We start from the raw sequence: 26,329 nt of genomic DNA, 5'->3' as shown, positions 1-26,329 counted from the left end.
AATAATAAAGTAAAATCCATCCATTTCAGAATCACAATTTCACAGCTGCTGGTGATCGTGATTGCAGTTTTTCATACTTTTATTTGCAGAACAATCTGCAATCATTTTGTCTGCAGTCCTGCTGTGAGCTCTATGAAGGGATGCTTATCTGCATTGTGTCTCACATCTATGTTTTGCTGGAGGATTGTTTGCTAGTGAGATCTGCTTTTCCGTCAAGCAGTTGGATACCACCCCTTGGATACCATTTGTTAGAAAAATATGAAGCTGTAATAGCATCCAGTTAGCCTAGCTTAGCATTTAGACTGGAAACAGATAATATGTTACTTTATATTTTGCGTGCAGTTGTGAGAGGGGTATCAAACTTCTCATTTAACTCTTCAAAGTCAAAGTCAGCTTTATTGTCAATTCTTCACATGAACAAGACATACAAGGAATCGAAATTTCGTTCCGCGTAGACAGGACAAGACAAAGACAAGACACAATGGTAAGTGACACAACATAAATTATCTAACTGCTATAGTAACAACAAAACAATACAATAGTAATAATATAAATAACAATAAAAGTGCAGATGGTGGCATAGTAGTGCAAAACAATTTATAGCAGCAGGTCAATATGTGCAATTTGCATAGTCATTTTCTGTGTCTATTATGAGTTCAGCATGTCTCGGATTTTTATTTTTTATTTTTTTATTTTGTTTTACTTTTATCTTGACGCCCTGCTGGGTCAGACTGAGGGTAGAGAGGGGAGAGAGTTCAGCAGCCTAACAGCCTGGTGGACAAAGCTGTTATGGATTCTTGTGGTGCGGGAGCGGATGCTCCTGTACCTCTTTCCAGAGGACAGGAGGCTAAACAGCTTGTGTGTGGGATGGCTTGGATCACTAACTATTGTGACCGCTTTCCGGGTGAGGCGGGTGGTGTACAAGTCTTTGAGGGATGGGAGCGGGGCACCAATGATTTTCCCCGCTGTATTCACTATGCGCTGCAGGGCTCTTTTGTTGTACTCAGTGCAGCTCCCGCCCCATACAGTAATACATCTGGAAATGATGCTCTCAATGGTGCCTCTGTAGAATGTCATCAGGATGGGTGGTTGAGCACTTAACCTTTTGAGTTTCCGCAGGAAGTAGAGGCGCTGTTGTGCCTTCTTTGCCAGTGATGTAGTGTTTGTAGTCCATGACATGTCCTCACTGATGTGCACCCCCAGGAATTTGGTGCTACTCACTCTCTCCACAGCAGCATCGTCGATGGTTAGTGGTGGGTGGTCGGTGTGGCCTCTCTGAAAGTTAACAACAATCTCCTTCGTCTTGCTGACATTTAGCAGGAGGTTGTTGTTCCTACACCACGTGGTCAGAAGGTCTACCTCTTTCCTGTAGTGTGTCTCATCGCCCTTGGTGGCGATCAAGTCTATTTCCCAAAATATCAAACTGATTGAGAAGGCATGAAAACTACGTAGTTAGCAAGCAAGCAGACAATGTGAAATATTCAACTAAAATTAAAAAGACTGTGATGTCCAGCCAGCAGTAGTATAAACAAAGAACTGGCTAAATACATTCCCAATCATTTTTGTCTTTCATGAAAAACATTTGTGTAGTACAGAAAACTCTCTGACACACACGTAGGTTTGAAACCGCCCCTCTAATCTCACAGTGTGCACACCGGTGCAACAAAAGATGACACCATGGATGAACAAAAACTTCAAATTTGTGATTTGATCCATTTTGACCCCATCTCTCAGCAGCCATTTGTACCGTTTTGTCTTGTTTGTCTCACTGCAGGTTTCAAACACTTTCATCATCTGAGGCCTCTTTTCTCACTCGAACCATTATCAACAACGTCATATTTTTCTCAGAGCTGCTGCTGCAACAAACCAGGACAAACCACTTTTACTGTTGCTAAGATGGGTTATTGGAGTTATTAATTGCAGTTATTGCACTGCAGAATTATTCCTCTGCTTGGGACATCGCACGCACCACAGAAGTGGGACTCTTACTAAAATCAAACAACAACAGTAGTTTACCCATAAATCTGTATGTACTTTTATAAAGATCTAGTCTTTTCATTATACGACAGTCTGTAGATGTCACAATGTTTTGCCCAAATTTTGGGGTTATTCAAACAATATCTTTAAGTAAAGTGCAGGGTCAAGCTCATGTTTGATCATGCAGGTGTAATAGTGAGATTTCCTTAAGTTGTCCTTGTCATTTAGAGGCTCCTGGAGTTGAATACAAAATAGAGTACGCTGCTGCAGCTCATTATCCAGTCAATACCATTCATTTACATTACCTTGACCACCAAAGTCGAATGAGATAACTTTTGCAGTGAGATATAAAGCCTTTTCTAATGATGATAATGTGTCATAATTTCAGTTTTATAGAAAGGGCAAATCCCCTGTGGAAATATTTTAATGTTCATATCAGGAAAATAACAAAAATCAACACACACAAGGACAATGACATCCCCCCCCCCCCCCCCCCAATAATCCCTCTGCTTCACTCACATGTCTTTGAGGGGGGGGGGGGGGGGGGGTTGAAATAGCGCATAGCTCCTCTCTCCCTACAATGAGCAGTGTTGGTGTATGCCCCTGCTGCGGTCGTGCATGAAGAGACAGAGGAGAAATCTGCACACAGACGAGGTCCGGGAGGTGCGTCATTGTCAGTCCGCTGCTCTGAAACCTGCTGTCACTGCCGAAACTCGGTTAACATTACAACACTCGCATAAACAACTCGGAGGATGTCTGGGATCACTGGGAATTTGGACTGTGAAGAGTGTTTATCTTCGGCGCATGTGGCCAACAGCACGGAGTTACACCCGCACTCCACGGTGGATGAAGACGATGAACTTCTGAGATACATCTGGAGAGAGTACTTACACCCCAAGCAGTATGAATGGGTTCTCATCGTGGCTTACATCCTTGTGTTCTTCGTCTCACTCATTGGGAACTCGCTTGGTAAGTTATTCTATATATTTGTCTTTTTCCATTCGTGCGTAATCAGCCCAGCAAAAAATCCGACAGTAGTAGGCTACACTTTGGACAACTTTTCGAGAATATGAATGAGCATATTTTGAAAGCTTACTGCCACAGAGATGAAAAATACAAATCGTAGTTTATCTTTTGATGTTCAATGGGATTGCAGCTTCTGATGGAGAAGGATCAAGGAGGAAGTCATAGCGCGCCTCTCAGCACAGCTCCAAGTGTTCGCAATTGCCCCCCGCAGATGCGTTTGAAGATACAGATTGTGCAAATTATAGCCTATCTTTTTTTTTCCCCACTGTGGGGAAAAGTGGGCATACTTTGCTCCCAGGACACGACATGTCGGGATGGGGGGGAGGTTTTGCACACATTTGACGTCGAAATTCGCAATACTGTCATACATCTGATGATCCGTTACTGTAGATAGATATGGGATGTATTTGGAAAACAACTCATACGAGAAAAAAATCCAATGAGAAAGAATTCTAAAGACATCCTTAAAGTGACCACGCAGCTGCTTCTCTGACTTTTATTCCCATTGCTTTAAACTACAGTAGCCTATAGCAATTTAATGTGAAACTACTTTGAAATCTTTGGCAATAATTTATTCATTTATTGTATCAATGAGGGAGTCCACTGGTGGTGCCCAGCAAAGAATATGAATAAAATCAACAAATAAATAATGAAATAAAACAAAGATACAATAAATGTGTAGATACAAAATAAAAGAGGCTTACAATAAATCTAAATATAAGAATAGGAACACAACTCAGATAAGGCATGAGCATCAATTTCCTACCTTTATATTCCCCCATTCGAGGATTCCACCTGTTTAAAGAGATAAATGTTTGATGATTTTACATATTTAAAGACCTTCTCTCACTGCATATAAAGTAACTGATCGATAGGGGTTGAAAAAATAAATGAAACACAATATTGAAGGAACACTACTTAAATGATCAATAGTGCCTTTTCTAATAACACCGTGCTACGTGTTGCAGACAGCTCACAGTAATGCCATACTCAGTCCTGCAGGTCTTGTTAATAGCATGGGCTAGCACAATTTAGAATATCCGGGGATATTGTGGGAGTCCTGGCATGCTTCATGAGACGGGCCATTAGTCTCAGAGCCACAGCTGACAGGTTCTTATTAGTTAGCCCATTAGACGAGGAAGCACAATGTAAACAACTGTAAACAGCAACCGCAAGGGATTTGAAATCATCTTAGCGTCTATTTCTTTGCGATCTTCGTGCCCCTGACTTTATTGAACATTTGACCCAAGATTCAGGATTGCTTTATTTTTCTTCAGGGAAATGTGTCTTGGACTGTAAGGCTACCCCACAGAAATACATAATTATAGTGGAGTAGCAGATGTAAAGTTATGTTAAGTGCATTCAAATACGTGCAACACAGCCCCTCGTTTTATACTCTCATTACAGTATGTCCTGACTTTAGGAGATTTACTGATAGAGGGATTAAAATGTTGTTATTCCTCTTCAGGTAACTTCTCCTGTATCTAATTGGACACATGTAGGGTCTACGGGATGGGAGCAGTTCGTATTCTGAAGGACATGAGTAGCCTGGAATCTGCCTCATGCTTCATTTGCTCTGACAGATACATCTGGCCCATTCTTCCATTCAGACTGATTTCCAACAGCTTGCAACCCGAAAAACCAATCACAGCCTTTTATCTCATGTGGGCAGGTTTAGGATGATGACGTCCAGCCTCCAGGTCCACCCAGCTCAGCTTAGGCTCAATAAAAATGGACCAAGAACCGTTGTTAGGTGGCTATGATTGGTTATAGAGCTATCATATTGTGTCCAGAGGCATTTTGCTGTGCATCATTAATAACGTATCTTGGAACTTGGTACTCAGCTACATATTCTTCTTTCCTCAAAGCTGCTATAATCATTACTTTTATCAATGTCCATTTGCACCAAGATGAGAATAGTCACACAGCAGCTATTTACACCCGGCCCTTACCCCGCCTCCTAGTAGTATAAAGAGCAACAAAGTTCATAAAGTACCCACCCGCTTCAGATGTTATCACTCTATTGAATGGTTGTAATCAGTGGTTATCAGTCTTATAGATATGGATTACAAGGGGTGTGCTACACCTACTGGTAGGTTCAGACGGCTGTTATCATCTATTCACATGGTAATGGTCGCCATAATAACCCCTTGGTCTGTGATTGCGTTTGTGGGATTTATGGTCTTTTTAAAATTCTTACCATCGTACTATGTCATCATACAGGGCCATGGTGAGGTTAAAGCAACGCTGGTGGATGGGTGATGGAGCTTGGTAACAGCCTACTAAGGCAACTAGGAGGTAGAGTAGGGCATACCACCTCGTAACCATGGTAGTGATAAGGAAATTATAAAGACCATTCAATCATCTGACAACAGTCAGGACTTTTGCCTGGGAAAAACACTAAATCCACTTTTAATTTTTATTAGTTTAAAAACCCAATTAAGGTCATACCCTGGTCATACTACGGTTTCTTAAACACCATGTAAACACCATACCCCGGCTAAAATCGGGGTTCTCATACCCCGGTTAACAGACCTAGAGAACTCCTTCAGTTCCCCGATTAATCGTGCATGTAAACAACGTTCTTGGATTATTATCGGGTTTCTTGTCAGGGCATGATCCCCACTCCGCTGCAGTGGCTTTTGACCCGTAAATAGAATAAACCAGGAAGCAACAGCGCCGAAGAACTTGAAAAAATAACAATAATAGAGCGTTATCTTTAAACAACTTTGCAACGGCAAGTAATGTTACTACCAAGAGGACCTGTTTTGGTCGTAATTTTGTCCAAAAGTAGGCCGTTTGTGATTTTGACAAAGGTGAAACGGAAAAAAGCTGCATTCAGTCCAGCTGTATGTTGGCGGAGAGCCACCTACTGTACCGGAGGTCGAGTTACTCCACCTTTTTCCCATTCATCCCCTGCTCAAGCATACGAGGGGAACTTAAATAATCTGACTATTCCCTTAACCGGGGAAAGACCATTAAGCTTCATCTTTTGTTGCCTAAACTTTACCTGTCTTGTACTGGTCGTCATTTCACAGCGTTAAATAGAATATCGTATTTCATTATATATCATACGAACCTGTTGATGATAACAATAAGTTGCATAACTTCACTGTTCTGGTTCACTCTCACTTCCCTCATCAGTGTCGTTTCGTGAAGTAGGGGGGTAAAAAGTTGCCATTGTGCGTTGCAACTGATGTGATCCCATCACAAAACGGTTTCTAGTCTATATTTTATTTTTGTGTGTTTATGTTATACCACTTAAACTGCCCTTTGCTACAGGCTGATGAACACCTGTTGCACATGTCAGCATCAGACGCATGCATTTGCGTTTCCTCTGGGTTTAATACTAAATTGCATTTATTTAGTAATGATCACAGTAACAGGAGATCAAAATGGGGTTGACGTAGGTGTACATAACTGTGGCTGTGGGCCACAGCACAGCTACAAAAGTTAAGTTGGTTAAAACTAGGATGAGTTCAGCTGATAGACAAGTTAATTATTTTTGTGTGTGTGCCAACATGTCAGATCTGGGTCGCTTAGCAAGGATTTCATCTTGTGTTGAAATCAAAGAGCATTTTTAAATGATACCTGATTCCCAACTGACCCACTTTCACAACATGCTAATGTGTACGAGTAAACCTCATTGATGTATAATACCTCATACAAAATAGTAATGATGAAAGCAGCCTATCCCAGCTGATATTGGCCGTGAGGCAGGGTAAACCCTGGACAGGACGCCAGTCTATCACAGGGCACAGAGAGACAAACAACCATTCACACCTACGGGCAACTTAGAGTCATCAATTAACCTAACACGTTCATGTCTTTGGACTGTGGGAGGAAGCCGGAGAAAACCCACGCAGACACAGGGAGAACATGCAAGGGGGCCCCAGCCGGGATTCAAACCAGGAACCCTCTCACTGTGAGGCGACAAAAAATAATATATGTACAAGTAGTAAGTAAGTATGTGGCAGAAAATATTCAACAAACATACATTACATTTACAGTTTTTTTTAATTGCAAGACAAACTTAATTAAACTGGGATCCAATTGATCTTCATCATCACTTTCTAATCACAGCAGGAATCTTGTCTTTCAAATGTGTTAACTCTTTTTCATTAGTTTCACACATTTTTCAGATCTCATAAAAAGAACCAAAATTTTACCAGACTAAGGTTGAATTGGTTCATATTAATAGCTGTATTGTGTATTTTGCGATCCATTGTGTAATAATTGATTGAAAAATAGTGACTCTCTAGAGCCATGTAGAAGGATTGCAAAGTATTGAACATCACCTTTATAACACCTGGCACTACACTGGTACTGAAACAGGAAGTTGGAGATTTAACTTTAACTTTAACAGTTGTTGTATCGTTTCTATTGTTGATGAAAATATGTGCATTGTGGGAAAACTGCAAGGGGATATGAAAAATGCAAAAATATAAATACACAAAGAAAAAAATGTAATTATGGGAGCCATTTCTAAATGCAAATTCCTTATTTCCTTTTAAACTAAAGGGCTGATCATTATCTGTCATTTGATCTATGATACGGTCATATTATGGCTTTTCATAAAAACTGTTTTATTCACAAATGTGGCCCATTTTTCAAGTCCACGTAGCAATGTCAGATATATGAAAGAAGGTCAACACAATTAACATGAACAATACATTTTACCCGTACTGGTAATTAGCTACCTGCTGTTTGTTAATAGCTCTGTTTTATAGCCTGAGTGGGACATTGATTATATTTCCAATGCAATGAATGTCATGGCACACACTCTAAATCACTTGTCACTATGTGATGCAGTATTTTCATCTATCATGAGCTGCTGTATGAAAAGTGCTTCACTTTTCCTCACAGTTGTCTCTTTAATGCATTATAGTAAGAAAGCCTGAAATGGGCCTAAAGCAGCAGGTTTGGTCTGTGCCATTAGTTACCATGACAACGATTAAACCACTTGAGTGAGGCCAAAATATCTGTGACAACGTCATTAGTAGCTATCCAGCTCCCAAACTCTGCTTTGTAAGCTATCTAATGTACATATGCCATTGCCTTGGTTTTGTTTACCAACATGATTTGGATAATTTTGGCATGCAAGATTCCAATTGAATTCAATTTTATTTTAAGTATAATGTCAACTCATAACAAACGTTATCTCAGAACACCTTACAGAGACCCAACAATTCCCCCATGAGCAACAGTTGGGATGAAAACCTTACTTTTACCAATCAGACCATCTCTTGGCTCTATGGTGGGTGGCCATATATCTTGACCGGATGGCAACCTTAAGAATAACACTGACAACTAGAAGACCCTCATTTACCTTGTCAAACCACCATTTACATTAAGCAGCATACTTCAGTTATGTGTGCTTTTTTCTACCTAAAGATGAAGTGGAGTAATGGTGTCCTGAGCAGAGAATTAAGTCACTCTCCCTCTTAGTGTATTGAAATCCAAGTTTGTCTATTGTTAGTTGTGATAGACAGTCACAAGATGTCATTTAGATGGCATGCACGTGCATGAAATGAATTAAAAAAAAACTCTCTTATTCTACGTAATGGGATCAGAGCCAGTCCACTTTTTTCAGCATTTTGAGTCGAGCACCTTTAAAGATATAAATGAGACCACATACCAATTGCTATACTGCTTGCGCCAAAATAAAATTTAGATATCACATAAGTCCATATTAGACTTGTCAAATAACAAAAGGTTTTGTCTGGAAAAGGTCACACCAAAATAAGCTATATTTTTTGCTGTAGCTCCTATAAGATGTGCTTGTTCTGGACCTAAAAATGAAACGGATTTGAGATTGTAATTTTCCTCAGTGGTTTGACCTGATTTGAAATAGGATGCTGGGGCAGGACTTACATTGAGAGGGGCTTGATTAAAGGGGGCCAACAATATGAAGGACAAATACTCGTGGTAGGGGTCAAAATAGAAGAGGTGTGCTGCTGTTACTGTATGTTTGAGACTTTTGCAGCAAAAAGATCAGCGACTGGTAATGTTGTCACAAACAGACAATTGGATATCCCCTTCAGACACACTTTACTGCTGATTTTCTTGGTAGACCTGTGGCTTGATTAAAGGGGGGAAACAAAACTCCAACGAAAAAAGTTTTTTTGTAGCCAGAGTGCAGGATAAAACACTTTACACTTTACAGGAATACAAATAGGTACTTTTCATTTGTATGCTGTATGAGAATTCTGGTCCTCATGTTGCTTCAACAGAGTGAATCAATGAGATGTGGAAATGTAAAAAAGAGCGTATGTGCAAACTGCAAAAACAGGTTTAGGAAGACTACACCCAGGAGTTACAGTATTGCAGACTGCTGCAGGCTAAATAGAAGAAAAGTAAGATGGGGTGATTCTTTATGTCAGGCTGTGTGACGTTAACTAATCAAGCACACAATATTCAAAAGATATAATAAACTCAAACCAGTACTTTCCGTGGACAACCCGAATACTTTTTGATCAGGCTTTATGCACTGATTAATATTGAAATATTAATTGAGACACTGCTCTGACTTGTCGATTGTCAGCTGATCATGTGCAATGTAAAAATGTTTGTTGATATATACATCTTCTCAACACATATACACATACATACAAACAGGTATTACATCCCTCTTTGTTAGTAGCACTAGTTGATTGACATCAGCTGCTTCATTTGTGCATCACCCCCACTCAGCCCCAGCTGTTTGGCTGCAAGCTGACTGGTAATCAATCAAACAAATGGTAATCATGCAGGTGTACACCATGGACATTGTAACCTGACGTTCATGCTCACTGTGTGCTGATCTCCCCACCGCCCTGACTTCTACTTAGCTAAGTTTATTGGTATTGTTGATTTAACCCACTTAACTAATGTCCTGTATGTGTTTATTAAAAGGAAATAGGTCTCCCAGCAGAATTCCTGTTGCTGATTCTTTACTCCTTCAAAGAGCAGATATCTCTGGTCTCTATGGGGTCATATACTCCCAGGGTTTAGTCTGTTCACCTACTGTGGAAATATCAATGTCGAAAATCAAGAAAACTGTCTTACCCGTAAAGTTGATGGCTAAGATTTCAAAATGGCATCCATTATGCTGTAGGTGGGGGATTTCAACATATTGACCCAGGGAAACGTACATTGGACATTTGATAAGGGCAGAACGATTGCTGAGTGCAAGATACCCTTTGAAAGGTCTACTTAATTTTTCATATGAAGAGGATATATTGAGATATACCTAGCCAAGGAAAACAGGACCCCCTGTACAACTAAAAGCTATAAATAGCTCCTTATATCTATGGACCTTTTCATAGATGTAAACATAAACTTATCTGATTTAATTTTCCGTGAATATATATATATCATATATATTTAACTAAGAGTTTATTGTTCACTGTTTATTGTTTTTTATACTTTCTGTATTTACTTGTCTGAGAGTTTATTGGTTATATTAACCTGTATTATTTTTTTTTATACCTCCCTTGTGATTTTGTAAGCTGATGGAAACTCAATTTCCTTGCAGGAGTCATCCCAAAGGATCAATAAAGAGAAATCTAAGTCTAAACATTCCAAAACAGTCCTAGTTTATTTCCTGTTGCAGTGAACGTAAATTACATCAGCTGACAGGAAGTTACCAAGGACGAAGGCTGTTGCCTAGCAATGGAATTCCATTGAAAAAATATTTTGTCCATGCAAGCACAATACTAAATGTGTTACAAATAGCTGGTTACATTTGAGGGCTAATACACGGCTGATCAAAGTGAGTGACAGGTGTGTAGTGCACAGGCTAAATAGCTGTTGTTAGCAGGGCACTAAACTTCTCCCGGCATGGCAGGTAGAGCACAGGTGTAACTCGTACAACTAATTGCATCCATACCAGTAAGACAAAAGTAAGCCTTTTTCACATTTTGACCTGTTAAAGCAGGTCCTGCACAGGTGTCAACAATCACATTAACGATGGCTCCGTTAAGTGTCCCAGTATGTCATACATGTGTCTATGTGCTTTTCCTGTGTTGAAAAGTCAAAATATCTGCTGTTATAAGGGTCTTTTCCAGAGGACATTGGCACATCTAAATTAAATGGAGCCGATAGTTACACATGTGTTTGATGTGCTAAACTGAGCATAAATCATGATGTCATTGACACATTACAATAAAACTCCAAGCAGAGATGTTAACCAGAGGAAGTATCCTATTTAGCTAGGAAAGTTGTAGCACTGTCCCAGTTTTATTTTAATCCTGGAGATTCTTGTTTTTGTGGCAGATATTTGCATGTGAAGGTTACATTCTCCCTTTTATTCCAATGATTTTTCACAACAGTGAAGTCAGATTATTTACATTATAAAAATAAAGGCTTAAGTAAGATTTCATTTATATACATTTTCCAAGAGCAAATTACAAGAAATAGACACTGGACTCTACTACCTAACAGGAAATGAAGCAACAAACAGAACAATTGACTGGGTGGAAATATTTCTGTCCCATTCTCAATTCTGATTGCATGGTGGTGGGTGGTCGTGATTAACAGCCGGTACGCCTTTGTTTGCATTAATGTGGATCCAACCGTCCGTCCTCCAGGGATTTATGATAATGTGTTCTTTCATGTAAGGTTTTCAAAGATGAGACATGATCTAGATATGTCTGTGTTTTTGTGCAGCATGGGGAGCTGTAAGGTAGACACGGTGGAAAAGGAGTTTGCTCACCATGTCTTTCTACCAGCAGAAAAAACACATCCAACTTAAGTAGCTTATCGCAACTGTTGATGCACAAAGGAAGAAAGTGCAGCCCAAATGTTTATCTATATTGCAGCAGATGTTATCAATATTTCTCTTTTTTAGTTTGTAGTAATTTTAGATCTTCATTGCAGATTCAGTGATCGAATCGTGGTATTGTTGCAACTGCTCATATCACCAGTGCTGATCAGTATGCGCCCAAAGATTCATTCACTTGTCTTTGATGTTGTGCGAAGGTACAGTCACAGTCTAGACTTTTCATCCTGATAATAATATCCACTGCATTTTAAAGTTATCATCTCACACATGTGGCTTGAAGAAGAAATAGTAAACACAAGGGAACAGGGAATCCACAGCACACTGAATACACAGATGAGGAGTCTACTAAAGTCTACTGGATGGTATTTTCACTTGTTTGCCTAGAAAGACCTCCTCTAAGAACTGTTTTTGATTGACATGTTCCACGCTCCTGTTCTAGCTATTATGTTAAGCCAAGCTTTCATCTTTATATTTCTTTACCTAGTGCAAAGGTGCAGTCAGACCGGATTTTCCGCCTCATTCGTTTAATGTGGAAAAGAGCCAGACAAATTATTTTCCACATTGACCCACATTACCGGCTTCATGAAAATTGCGAGACTGTGCATCATTTTGACGTGACTGGCAGGACAAGCACAGGTGTAACAATTGATCCATTTAATGTTTGTTGAATTTAATGTAGCTGCTTCAAGGTCTTGAAAAATGACAGGTTGCTAGTGCCGACTTATATCATTGGCATGTGCAGTAGGTAAATAGAATAGCATGTGTATCGACAGCATTGTTAACAATACAGGTTAATAAATATACATTCACATGGCTTGTGGCTGGATCAAAAGAAAAAACATTTTTTGTACCACTTCACTAGAGTAATCAGACCTGCCCTACCACTGTTGACAACGTGTTTTTTGCAGCAGTGATGCACTGCCTGCACTCTATGTAAGAGGGTCTTCTTGCCTTTGCTGCCACATAACAAGCGACATAATGGCACGGTCAAACGGAGCACAGATCCTGAAAACAACTATGTGGAGTCTTTGAAATGTCGTGTGGGGGAGTGTGGTTTATTATCTCATGCATAAATCTTGCAGGAGTGGTAGAGAGACACTTGACTGAAGCCCCCCCAACCCCTCTCTTGATCGTGCACACTGTCCTCTGCCAACTCTGGGTCAGTGAAGTGATTATCCCTTTTGACCATCGGTGGTTCTCCTGCAGCTACCTTCAGCTGCAGCAGTTCCCTCTCAGGAGCAGCTCTCTCAGTGAGCTCTTTATAGTAAAATCCATCAATGCTTCTCTTACAAATACTTACTTTTCAGAAGCATGCATATTGCTCAGTGTAGACAAAGCATCCAAATTATCATTGTCGTTTTATTCATCCACATTGCAGACAGGTTACACCATATACAAATGAACATGAATTACTCAAGAATTTTAGGAAAAACAGCTGTGCCCCAGTTTCCCACTGCATTTACTAAGATTATACGTTATGTACTCATCCTCACAAATTTTGTTTTTGCAGTTACAAAAAAAGTGATGCGCTGTACATTTCTGTCTTGAGAAATTGCACAAGACACTGCCAATTTCATTTGTGTAAACTGGACAAAAAGAAGAAAAATACAACATTAAGACAAAATATTTTCTTTTTGTTTTCCAAGTTTTCTTGAATGTTATTTAAAATATATAAATGAGGCATTAGCTGACGCTAACTTGTACTTGCTAAAATGTTTTCATGTAATGTGTGTAAAACAATTATGTATCCACAAGATTTTGACACTTTATTAGATGTAGTTGCCATGAGATTCGTAATGGTGCTGCTAAACCGATGAGTCACCACTATGAATGAAAAAACACTGTATTGTGACAGTCTCAGAACGTAATGTTCATTAATTGTTATTCATATTTAATTGTCTGTATGTACATTTCCGACTGACTGACATTTAACATATGGGACCAAGGACATAAAACAGGATCATTACTGACTTTTAATTTAAACTCTTTAATTGACAGCATGCCTTCAAGACAGTTGTGATTAACATTAAATGTCCTGCACTCATGTGATAAATGTTTGCATTTATTGAGTCTTAGGGCAGTCTATGATTGTGCATCATTTTCAGTTTGTTTTGCAGTGTGGAAAAACCGTCACATGCGCACCGTTACCAACTACTTCATAGTGAATCTCTCCTTTGCCGATGTCTTGGTCACCATCATCTGCCTGCCTGCCAGTCTTGTGGTAGACATCACAGAGACTTGGTTCTTTGGAAACACTCTGTGCAAAATTGTGCCTTATCTGCAGGTAAGAGATCGACAGCTGCTTTTTCAAACAGGATATTCAAAAATTCTGACCAAATCTAAATCAATTTCCCATACAAAAACGGCTTCTGAATATTAAGTAAAAGGAGGAGGAACACACACAAAAACTCATATAACAAATAATTTATTAAATCAAAGTCATAATCCATAAGATTTGAGATACCTTGTTTCTAGCGGCCTCCTTGGCAGTAAGATGTAACTGCAGGTTAGCCTGTTCTCCCAGAGCCCTCCATCTAATCAGGTTTGCAGACGCTATGTGTGTTGACTTTTTATTTTGGCTCTTTTGCAAACTTTATTGACACACATTCACCTCTCTTATCCCTGTCTGGCCCCTATACCATGTTACCCTGTTAAATCCACACACACACACACACACACACACACACACACACACACACACACACACACACACACACACACACACACACACACTCACACACACACACTCACACACACACACACACACACACACACACACACACACACACACACACACACACACACACACACACACACACACACACACACACACACACACACACTCACACCTTACTATTAAACTTCTGGCCTGACTCAGAATTTGGAATGTCACGCTTTCCGATTACAAGTGAACGCAGCCTAACCAGCTTTGAGGATCCTACCTGTCAGCAGCGTCACTAACATGTTGGCGCATTTGCGTTTAGGGAGGGATGTCTCCACAGACACTCAGATTGTAATACTCTTTCATTAGTGTGTCATATGATAAATCACCATTGTTTTAACTCACTCTTTGTTCGATAGTAACTTAGCAGACAATTAACTAGATGAAAATCTTACAGTTCATATCTTTAACTATTTACATAAAAAATCTATATGTGAAATCAGTAATGTCGTTATGTGTTAATGACAGAGCAGAACAGCTTTGAAGTCCCTGCTTGGCTTCTTTTTGAAAGCTGAGGAGAAAGAAGACCAAGCTCACCAAGCCAAGCAGGATTGGTTAAAATTACCATAAATGGACAGTCTCCATAAATTAAAATGAAGCTTAGTGTGGCTGGCTCTGGCTGTTGCCATTTTGGCAGTTCCTGGCATCGCCTAATTCCCAGCTAATCCAAAAATGGGTAAAGAGGTAGAGCATGGTTGGAGCTAGTGAGGCTCAAATGAAGCTTCATGAACCACCAGTTGTATTTGTTGAGTCCACTAGGTAGAGCTCTTTTTTTTTTTTTTAAAGAAAAGGGCTCAATGAATGGTAATTCAATGTGTTTTCAACACTTTGTTGAACAGAAAGCTCCATCTAGTGGATGAAAATGGTACATGAAGCTTCATTTGAACATCACATGTTGGAGCTGAGGCGAGCTAAATGAAGCACACACTCTATGCTAGCCAAGAGTGACTGCACCTGAGCTGCGAATCAAAGCAGCAATGCCCTTAATTAAGAGCCTTAAGCCTTTATATGATTTTAATGGGTGAGATATGCAAAAATGTATCCCCTGTAAAGTTGTCATGAACTTGGAAATTAGCTAGAGACCAAAACTGCCGTTTCAGCACTGAAGGTTGCAGCGTGGTCATTATTACACAAGGCAAGATCTGTGTTTGTAGATATTATTTTTACATTTATATAGAGTATTATTTTGTGTGTGAGGCCTTTGATGTTATCCCATGGTGATGTAATGCCTGGGGCAGGTGGTTTGATTTCTTGTTTGCTTTTATTTTTTTAAATTCCACTGCAGTATCTCATCCACACTGTGCCAACCCATCTGCAAAAGTATCACACATCCACATCAAGCAAGTCCCACTGATGTATACAGTACAACTTGTTGAGAGTGGAACAAAATCATACATAATCCTGCACGCATCCTATACATGAAACAAATACCACTATATTGAACTAACACACACACACACATACACACACACACACACACACACACACACACACACACACACACACACACACACACACACACACACACACACACACACACACACACACACACACACACACACACACACACACACCTAAGTTCACCATAACACAAAGTATGGTGTCAGACATGTTCTGAATGGATGCACTTGAAAACCACAGGGATTACAGTGATTGACTTTATTCCAGACTTGGGACAAATTATTCTACTGTGCTGGCTCTGATAACACCTTACTGAAGTGAAGCTCCTCATGGATGTACTCACTCTGTCGCTGGCTGCTTCTAGGATCCTAGGAGGATCGGTTCATCCCAGATATATTCCAACTTTTTTAAAATTGCCTCAGCTCTCCCTGCATTTTATACATTTTGCTAGGTTTTCTGTGCAGCAGTGCTTTATCGCCTCAGGGGGATGATCCTCAAGTGAAACTGAATACTGCTGTTTCTGTCCAGTACAGTGTGTTGGAAACCCAATGACATAAATTATTCTGTTAGGAACTCATGGAATGATCAATGAATTAATGTTAAAACTTCAGTAAGTCTCTTTATTTGTCGTTGCATTTAATCAAATATTGTAGTATACAAGAGGGACTATGGCTCAGCTGCGGCTTAGCTTGTTTCAAAGGTCTGTAATAACATGAATGGGTTCACAGCAGGGGCAAAAAAAACATTCACATGTCATAATGTAATTTTTAAAAGAGGGCTTATATTTCAAATTATAACAGGATTAAATTTATCCATGATGTCTATGAATAGGCTGTACGCTTAACTATTGTACATGCAGGAAGAACATGACACTCTCCTTGGTTTCTATGTTTGCATCACATTCAGTGTACTCAGCCTTTAACATCTCCACCAAGGTTACTATTCCAAGTACCAAACCTTCCAGTCAATCTACTATTGATTTCCTGTCAGGAAGAGGACAATTATATGAGGATTTGTCCCTTTCTGCTTACAAGGCAATGTTTTTTCCCTCTTTTCGTTTTAAATGAAGTAAATAAGTCAGCAAAGGGGATTTGGTTAATCTCTGTCATCCTTGAGCTAAACATTTCAAAGTGATGGAGCTGAGAATGTATTTCCCACAGGACATGAACCCACATATCCACAGGTTTATCTCCCACATATGTTGCGCCGCTGTGAACCAATTGGACTCACTGAGATTTCTGAGGACAACCATCTGCAACATGTTGAAATGGGATGAGAGCATCTCCCAAAGTGAAAGTTGTTTATGTATCAGCATGTCACATCTGATGTTGGCCCAATTCCACAGACCAATAATTGAAATCTGGTAAAACTCTGTCTTTCCCAGGTGTGTAATTCAGATAGTGATAATAGTACACTTCAATCAATGAGACAAGGAATAGTCTTGCGAGTGCGCCCTTTGAACCCTGCTGACTCACATGTATTAAATGCACCAATATCTATCTATTTAACCTGGAAATGCCATATGCTCTGCTGCAACTGCCTTAAGAAAAAAAGAGCTTGGAGTCAAACAGGAAGGCTGTTGGTTAAGTAAGTTCTAAAGCAAGATTTGAAGCAAATCCCCAACTACACTTTTTGAAATGATGTTCATCATAAATGTTTGCCTGTAATCAAACCCAAAAACTATGTAGCTATGAAATTCATAGCGTCTCATATGTCTCAGTTGCAAACCATGAATAAAATGAGAAGCTTCGGGATCCATTTTCTGGTTTCTGACTTTAAATTAACAATACTGTACTTAAATAAATACAATAGTTTTGTCTCTAACTGGCATTTCTTTTTCTTTTTTCTCCAGACGATCTCTGTTTCTGTATCAGTCCTAACACTGAGCTGTATTGCCCAAGACCGTTGGTATGCTATCTGCCACCCGCTGTTGTTCAAAAGCACAGCCAAGAGGGCGCGCAAGAGTATTGTTGTCATCTGGGTTGTATCGTGCATTATCATGATCCCTCAGGCTATTGTGATGGAGTGCAGTAGCTTGCTGCCTGAACTAACAAACAAGACCAGCCTGTTCACAGTGTGCGATGAACATTGGGCAGGTTAGTTTTTACAAATCCACCTTTTACACATGAAAACATCGTGCCAAAGGTCATTGACAAAAACATGTTTAACTAAATACATTGGAACTGTACTATTTACTGCCTCAAAGCAACAGTTAATGCACTTTAATTAGAAAATAACATTTATTTATAGGCATAGCAGCCCTGTCTTACTTTGGATACCTCCATATGCTGAAATGGTGTGCATGGGACTAAGTAAGAGTAAGAGTGTGAAGGGCAGTATTTTCATAACTTCTCTAAAACCAAAAAAGAAACATGAAAGGAATTGATTAAAGAATGTGTTTATCTGGTCTAATGTAATTTGCAAACATTGGCATTCCCGGCTAACTGGCTTATATGTACGTTTATTAGTAACTCAGCGTTATTAGGAAAGCGATGGGTCTGTTATTAGCTCTGTAGTGATGTCCAAATGAAGCTTCGTGAACCGTTTTCATTATTTTGAAACGGGTCCCCGAGTTGGAGCTCTCTGTTCAACAACGGGTTGAAAACACATTAAATTACAACTCATTGAGACCTTTTCTTCAAAACAAGAGCTCCATCTAGTGAACTTAACAAATACAACTAATGGTTCATGAAGCTTCAGTAGAGTTGTCTATATTAACAGGTTTTATTAGACTTGACTGGTCTGAAATTTGCAAGGTGTCCTTGATAAATTTCTGTTTCTAAGGTCGAACTCTTTGATGTTCTTTATCACTGTGTTTTCAAGCATTTCAAACACTTATGCTAAAATGTTGTTCAAAAATAAGGTTTTGAAATGCAGAAAAAATGATTGTCAGGAGTCAAATTCACTCTGTTAAGTAAAAGTAGTTTAAATTAAGTATGTACTTATAACAGCATTTTTAAATAAAGAGTATGATAAATGATACGATACGATATGATACAGTACCATGCTATGCAATACGATAAGATGTGATACGATGCGTTATGATATGAGATATGATATGAAGAAGAAGGTGCCTCCAATATTCACAAGAAGAGGTTTTAGCTGCTGAGTTATGCATCCTCTATCATTTCAGCATTGTTGTTGCATAAAGCATTTCGTTCATAACTCCCCACAAGTAAAGTTATAGACTGGGTGCATTATTAGTCAGAGAATTGCACCCATCCTTTGGCAGACCAGGTAAATGTTATGTTTATGACACTTTTAATGTTTGGAAAAAATGGCTAAATATGTGCTGCAAAACTTGTTTTACTGTGAGTTCCTCAGGGAGAAAATGTGTTGCTGTAGTCTGCCCTCAAATTTCTCATGATTCCCAAGTCCTGGCGTGAACACAACCCAATCATAATATCAACTCAGATTCATACTGAGCCCCCTACTGGTGACAGGAAGTCAAGTTTTCATACTTTAACCCAAACTCCTAGAGATTTAACCCAATGAATTTCAAAATCGTTCAGTACCATCTAAAGACATGTCGGATGAAAAGTTACTCAGTGGTTTGCTCTTTCATGGAACAGCGTGGCTTTGGCATGGCATCAAAGTTACACCTTTTGCCATATAACAGAAAGTTGTTATAACTTGACCATACATTTTATGACATTTTCATTCTGCTACAAAATGAACTCCATTCTGAAACACACAGATGATGTCATACCATCAAGTGTTAAAGTTTGCACATATTTCCGATCATAAATAGTAAAGCTAGTAAATATGGCGAAACTTCTCATTTCCTAGTAAAAGATGTAGAGGCCACATATTCTTTCAGGCTGTATTTTCTGACATTTTCAGTCTGAACACACAAAATAAATCCCCTCTTGCAGAAGTCCAGCCATCTCCCTAGACGCACGCCGGGTGCGAGGGCCCGTTCATCGCTGCTTGCATCCTTAATTACTCTTTAATTACCCACAGGCAGCATGCTTTGGCTGTCAATCACTGTCTGTCAATCCACACAGTAGTCTAACTGATCATGGGCTGGAAATAGAACATGGGAAAATATCGGCTAGTGGATGTTGAATGAACCTGCTTGGCCCAATGACTCCAGCCAATGATTTTATCATTTGCGATCCAATATAGACCAGTGCAGATGGCTGTTTCTTCACTTAATCCAAGAGGTTAGAAATGCAGGAAATAAGTTTTAAATTTAAAAATATTCTGCTTTTGAACATTTGTTAAGAGGTAGATGTATGTTGTTAGGTGCAAACATAGAAACAATGAGGTGTGGAAGTCGGAATCAGTGGTGTATGAGGGTGTATGAATGTTATGATGATTGTGTGGTGCATGTTGTCAGTGTCTAACAAAGAGAGAACTTAGCAAAGATGGCACCCTGATCCGTAGAATTCATGACAGTGTCTTGTCGGTCTGCATGCGACATCATTTTGGCATAAATGGAACACAAACATCTGAAAAATGGCTGATAAAATATGCCAGCGACAGTTCTGCAGACAAAACCCTCAGTCTTCACCTAGGAATGAGAAGCATGCTCATGTTTACTAGTTATGAAGCCGGAGACCCATTGGACCCAATACATCCTCTCTTCTATCACACACACACACACACACACACACACACACACACACACACACACACACACACACACACACACACACACACACACACACACACACACACACACACACACACACACACACACACACACACACACACACACACACACACACACACAGAATGAGAGTATATCACTGATCTGATCAGGCTTGTCATGATATTTTTATCATCATCATCATCATCATCATCATCATCATCATCATCATCATCAAACAGCATTTATCATACCACCTGCATCCCAAAGTAACAAAGTGCTGCATGGATTTTCTAGTAGCTTTGGCATTAATATGACTGGAGTAAATTACACGAATGTCATGATGAATGCGTGTTAGTTGGCAGCCTTGCTAATTAACCAGCCAGTTTTCATTTTGAGAACATGAACCCTCAATTACACAAGGGAATATTGCACAAAAGTCGGAAATTCAATGAGTAAGTTTAAAAGTAGGGAATTTTGCCATTCCTCTCCAACTTGTCTGTATGTTATCCTGACATGTCACTAACAATCTTGCTCAGTTATCAACCAGGCCAGCATGTACATATTGTTAAACTACTTCATCTGTACTGCAGGTGAATTTGCTTGGTTACGTATTTGAGCTATAGAGCAATTGAAGGTTTGTTTGCCACTGTTGGTATGTTGGTACATTGATAGCCTCTGACAACTGCAGTCAAAATGATTGTATGTGCAAGCATAATTTGCTCGTTTTCTGATTCTGTATATATGATGATTACAATTGAAGAAGTATTTGATTTATGTTTAATTAGCAGTCATCAATTATAGAAGAGCCTGGTTTTTTGTTTTTTTTTAGCGTGGCATCATCATCAGACTTATTCACAAATGTGTATTCACCTCTCAGTGTATTTTCCATTTCAAAGGGTCACATCAACAGGCACAGACCAGAATACCTTTTTGGAGCATTGAAACAATGTAGCACCGAGTGACGAAAGTTGAGGCAGTGCTTGGTCTGTTGCGAAGCAGGAAAACAATGCTGGCCGGTTCACAAACATTGTTACAGCTAACCAGATAACTTAAATGTGTTTCCGAAAACATTTTCGCCGAGACATAGCCAATAAAGTGACAGAATCTTGATAAATATATTTAATTTTAGCGGAGTTTGACGGATTGTCGTCTAGTTTCAAGGCTACCTATTTATCACTTTGGACACTTTTAAGTATTGACATGTAACATAGTTTATTTACTCTCTAATGTATCTTCTAGGTGGTATGGATGTAAAAAAAAAAAAGTTTGTGGTGTAGAAGAAGACATTTTAATAGATTTTCAGGAGCTCGCAGTAGCTAGAAAAGAACTTTGAACACTTTTTCTAGGCGGGAATGAACAGGGTAATATAAATGGGTAAGAAAAATAGCCCTAAAACTAAATTACTATTACCTGTGTAGTCAGTATAGTGTACAGTAGTGTGTACAGCCACGACTTTTTGGCTTTCCATAAATTATAGTGGTTTAAAAAAATACACCAGTCAAAAGTACATTTACATAATATCCAATTCACATTTCCCTTAAGAGATGCCATCTAAAACCTCTCCTGAGCCAGAATGAATTATTAGAATAGATTTGGTAGATTTGGAATATACCGTAAATATGTTAAATAACATGTTGACATTCAGTTTAACACATTTCTCATTAATATGCAGTGTGCAATTCAACTCAGCAACTGATAAAACAGGATGTTCAGTACACTCAAAAGGTATTATTTTTGCCGTCATACATAATATTGCTCCTGTCAAATCATGCTCTTGTCTCTTTTAACATGGCGACTGCTGCTACGTGCGTTTGACTCCATTGTTTTCATGTTATATCCATGCAGTACTTTAAGAGCTCTTTGGAAAAGAGAATTTTAATCATGTGGCGTCTTAGATGAACCTAGTTTCAGACTTGCTGGGGTTTCGACATCTTCCCTGCCTCAGTTTAACTCCACGTGGCAGCTCTGTCATACAGTGCAAATACTGTCAAAATCTGCCTGTGACAAAATGATGTGAAACACATACAGATAAAAAAATCTGTTATTAACCACCAACTCAAACAGTTAAGAAAGTAAAGTAACAAATGTCCTTCGGGTGTTTAGTTATAACCCCAGAGGATTTAATTATGTTTTACGCGACATGACACGTTACACATTGACTGAAATGTTGCTACACAAACAAACACAACAGTCTAAACCATGATTGTTCGAGTTTTAACGCAACCTTTTGAATCCCATCATAAAAATGTTCCTCTTGCATTCATAAGGAGTGAAGGTGTCACATGTAATTATTTATTTTCACAGCTCATTATCATCTTGTATCATTTCTTATATTTTACTCAAGAAATATCTAAAAATTATTTTTGATTTGAAATTCTCTATCGACTTTTTTACTTTGTCCCTGGAAACTGAGCAAACAGCACATAGTTTAGGCTCTTTTTGTTGTGCAGTGAAAATTTCATACATCTAACAATCGTCTCGGCTAAAATACCTGCTGCAAATGAATGCATCCTTCTTCTGACACATAATCCAATCATACTCTAACTTTTCTGGAGATGTATATGAATCAAACCCACATTTTTGGGCCCTTTTTGGCTCAACGATGTAAACAACCTCGATAAGGATGCCTTACTCGAAAGCTACAATCACGTCTGCTGAATATTGCATGTACCCCTAACTCTCAGTAAGAACATCTAATATCAAACTGAGAAAGGAATCCAATGGTGTTGCCAGTACGTACTTTATTTGATCGACTTTGACATAGTGAATTTGACTCTCGTCCTTTTTTTCTTAACATTAGAAAATAAATTTGATTTTTTTTTTCACATTTAGGTATAACTGTCTGAAATGCTTAAAACACAGTGATAAAGAACACCAAAGAGATCACTCTCAGAAAATACTGAGACATTAGCAAGTTCCCGACCAGTCATCTCTGGATAATGCTAATTCTACTGCCTATCTAAATTAAATTCATTTCAAATGATACATTTCTGCCACGTTGTCCTTGTAAATGTGCTGAACTGAAGGATTGAAAGGCAAAGCAGTAGTAGCGTAGAGACGTGAGTCTTAGATAATGGTCACTATCTAGACAGTTCTCAGTCAAATTACTGATTTTGTTTTTTATTCTTTCAACAGCTGAGATCTATCCAAAGGTGTACCACACGTGTTTCTTCATTGTCACATACTTTGCACCCTTATGTCTCATGGTCCTGGCGTATATCCAGATATGTCACAAGCTGTGGTGTCAACAGGTTTGTATTCCAGCTGTAAATGTTTTCTATAAAATGATCATCACATCAGCTCTTACTAAGCCACGCTGACAATGCCTGTTGTATCCACATACTTATTCAACAGATTCCTGGAAGCACATCAGTAATGCAGCGGAAGTGGAGGTCCATCCAGTGCTCAGCTGCGGCTCCGGGGCCAGGGGAGCCGGTGAGGTTCAGGACCAGCACCGTTTGTGCTGAGATCAAACAGGTCCGAGCACGACGCAAGACAGCCCGCATGCTAATGGTGGTGCTCTTTGTTTTCGCCCTGTGCTACCTGCCAATCAGCATCCTCAATGTCATGAAAAGGTAAAAATATCTTGAGCTCTGCTGCTTCAAAAATCAAAAGCCCTTCAAATGCAGAGCACATCCTGCTTGTTTTATGTTTTATAATGACTCATACAGGGCCTGAAGTACTGAAGTGTTGCTTGATTTCTGCAATCTTGATTTAATATAATGTGATTTATAGTGGAGCATGAAAGGCATACAGAAGAATCTTTAACCGATGCATGTCTTACTTTTACCTGCAGAGTCTTTGGGACTTTCAAGAAGACAAATGACAGAGAGACTGTGTATGCATGGTTCACTTTCTCACATTGGCTTATATATGCCAACAGTGCAGCAAATCCCATCATTTACAATTTCCTCAGCGGTGAGTTTGTAACCTGCCTCATTTCCCCTTCTTTTCAGTCATTACTACCCTCTAGTGGATAGTTACATTACTCATCTTATATTAGGTTGTGCATATTCAAATATTATCTAAGATGAAGTTGTATTTATCACAAAAAAATGTACGTTAATTTAGAGTTTTTGATGTTTTGTGGCCCTGGTAATGATACATACTACACATAAGCTGTTATTGCATGATGCCAATGAAACTGAGAAAATGCTGTTTTTCATGCAGGGTGTCTAAAAGGGTCAAACTTAATGGCTTCTGAGAAGGTTTTGTGTTTCTTTTTTTTTCACCAGGGAAGTTCCGTGGGGAGTTCAAAGCAGCCTTTTCTTGCCAAGGTCAAAATGGAACACCGAGGACGAGGCCCAGAGTGAGCACAGACAGCCGGAAGTCCCTGTCAACTCAAGCGAACAACATGGACAATGTGTCACGTATATCAGATCAGATAGTGTAGTCTTCTGTTAATGACGCATTCATCATTAAGGTAGACATCGAAAACATTAATTTGAATCAAGAAAAATGTCTCAAAATTAATGTTGTATGCTCCCAAGGAGATTTTATGGAAATAAGGAGCTTTAGAGAACTGACCACTGTTTTCTGGGTCCTTCTCGCTTCTTTTACTTGATCCTGACATTGCAATCACTTGTAATTCACAGAAACTGTATTTATTATCAAAGGACGCCATTGGAATGTTTAGTATTTATTAACTCTTACTGTATATTTTTATATATGGGTTAAGTGACATGATTTTAATTGCACATGTTGTATTTATTTCTCATTTTACTGTTTGTTTTTGTTTTTTACAACATCAGATTGTAAGGTGCTATAGAGATTGAGTCTTATAACTCGTGGCATTGATAGTCTGCCTAAAGTCCATCTTTGGTCAGTCTTGAATGTATGATTCTGTGCACAATGGAAATGATGCCAGGTCAGACATCCATCAGACCTCTGTATATCCACCTGCATGAATGTGTCCCGGTGGCCCTCATTATGAAGAAGCGTCTTTCCTTTCACTTGACACACACTGTGTTTGTTTTGAACAACATCCGAAAAGAGGACTTTGTGATATTTTCTATTGTAGCTGTCCCACTGGGTTTAGCACCAAAGCAAAGTGGTCCATTTAAAGGATTCCTTTTGAAATGCACTGAAATGTTTATGTCAGTCATTGTTACTGACAGCTTCAGAGCCCAGGAGACATTGTGCTGTCAGAAAAAAAACACAATGTCAGATGTCATGGCAATTATTTTTATACTTATACCAAACTACACTTTAAAATGTGCAGTCACGAAACATTGAGAGATATGTTTTGTGGTATAAATCAATGTCTGTCCTCAAGCCGCTGTTTGGAATTTACGGTATAGCTGAAGCATCAAACTCCTTAGTAAGCCGGCTGTATTTTTGTTTTGATCCATTGAACTGATTATCCAAATAAATCAATATTACATTTTTAAAAAAACTAAATATGGCAACATATATTGCAGTATATTGTGCTATTTACGGTGAATGTCTTCTACTGACCTTCAATTTTTAAGAATTAAAAAATTGAGGCATACTGAATTGTTCCCTAGCAGAGGATAAAAGCACAACCATCCTGTTGTTTGAGGGATATTAAACATATATTATTCTCATGAATATTTATAACCAGCAGATAATTGCAATGGAGCTAATACTAATAATATATAATAATAATTTTGGAATACAAAACCTAGAAGAAGGTGCCCATGCACAGTTTCCTTAGTTTGTATCTTCAAACACTAAACCACATCGAATTCATTCAGCATACTGTTCCAAAGCTTTTAGCTTTGAGACCTTTTTGATCGGGGGGAAATCTCTGACACAGTAAGGTAGATGGATGGAATTTGAATGCGCCTGTTCAAATGGGAAATGTTTTAAATAATCAAAA

At 38.9% G+C, this 26,329-nt stretch overlaps 1 protein-coding gene across 1 annotated transcript; it reads left to right on the top strand.

The window, feature by feature from the left end:
- Positions 1-2,729: 2,729 nt before the first annotated feature.
- Positions 2,730-24,880, top strand: hcrtr2 (hypocretin (orexin) receptor 2; the record flags this gene model as incomplete). The annotated part of the gene is made up of 7 exons (XM_083923340.1): positions 2,730-2,946; positions 13,873-14,051; positions 17,743-17,986; positions 23,623-23,738; positions 23,842-24,062; positions 24,284-24,405; positions 24,723-24,880. The coding sequence occupies 7 exons, from the start codon at positions 2,730-2,732 to the stop codon at positions 24,878-24,880; spliced, it is 1,257 nt and encodes a 418-aa protein (XP_083779466.1).
- Between the last annotated feature and the right edge of the window lie 1,449 nt (positions 24,881-26,329).

This window comes from Echiichthys vipera (genome assembly GCF_963691815.1).
Source record: "Echiichthys vipera genome assembly, chromosome: 11".
Classification (NCBI taxonomy): Eukaryota; Metazoa; Chordata; class Actinopteri; order Perciformes; family Trachinidae; genus Echiichthys; species Echiichthys vipera.
This window is presented reverse-complemented; position numbering and strand designations above follow the sequence as displayed.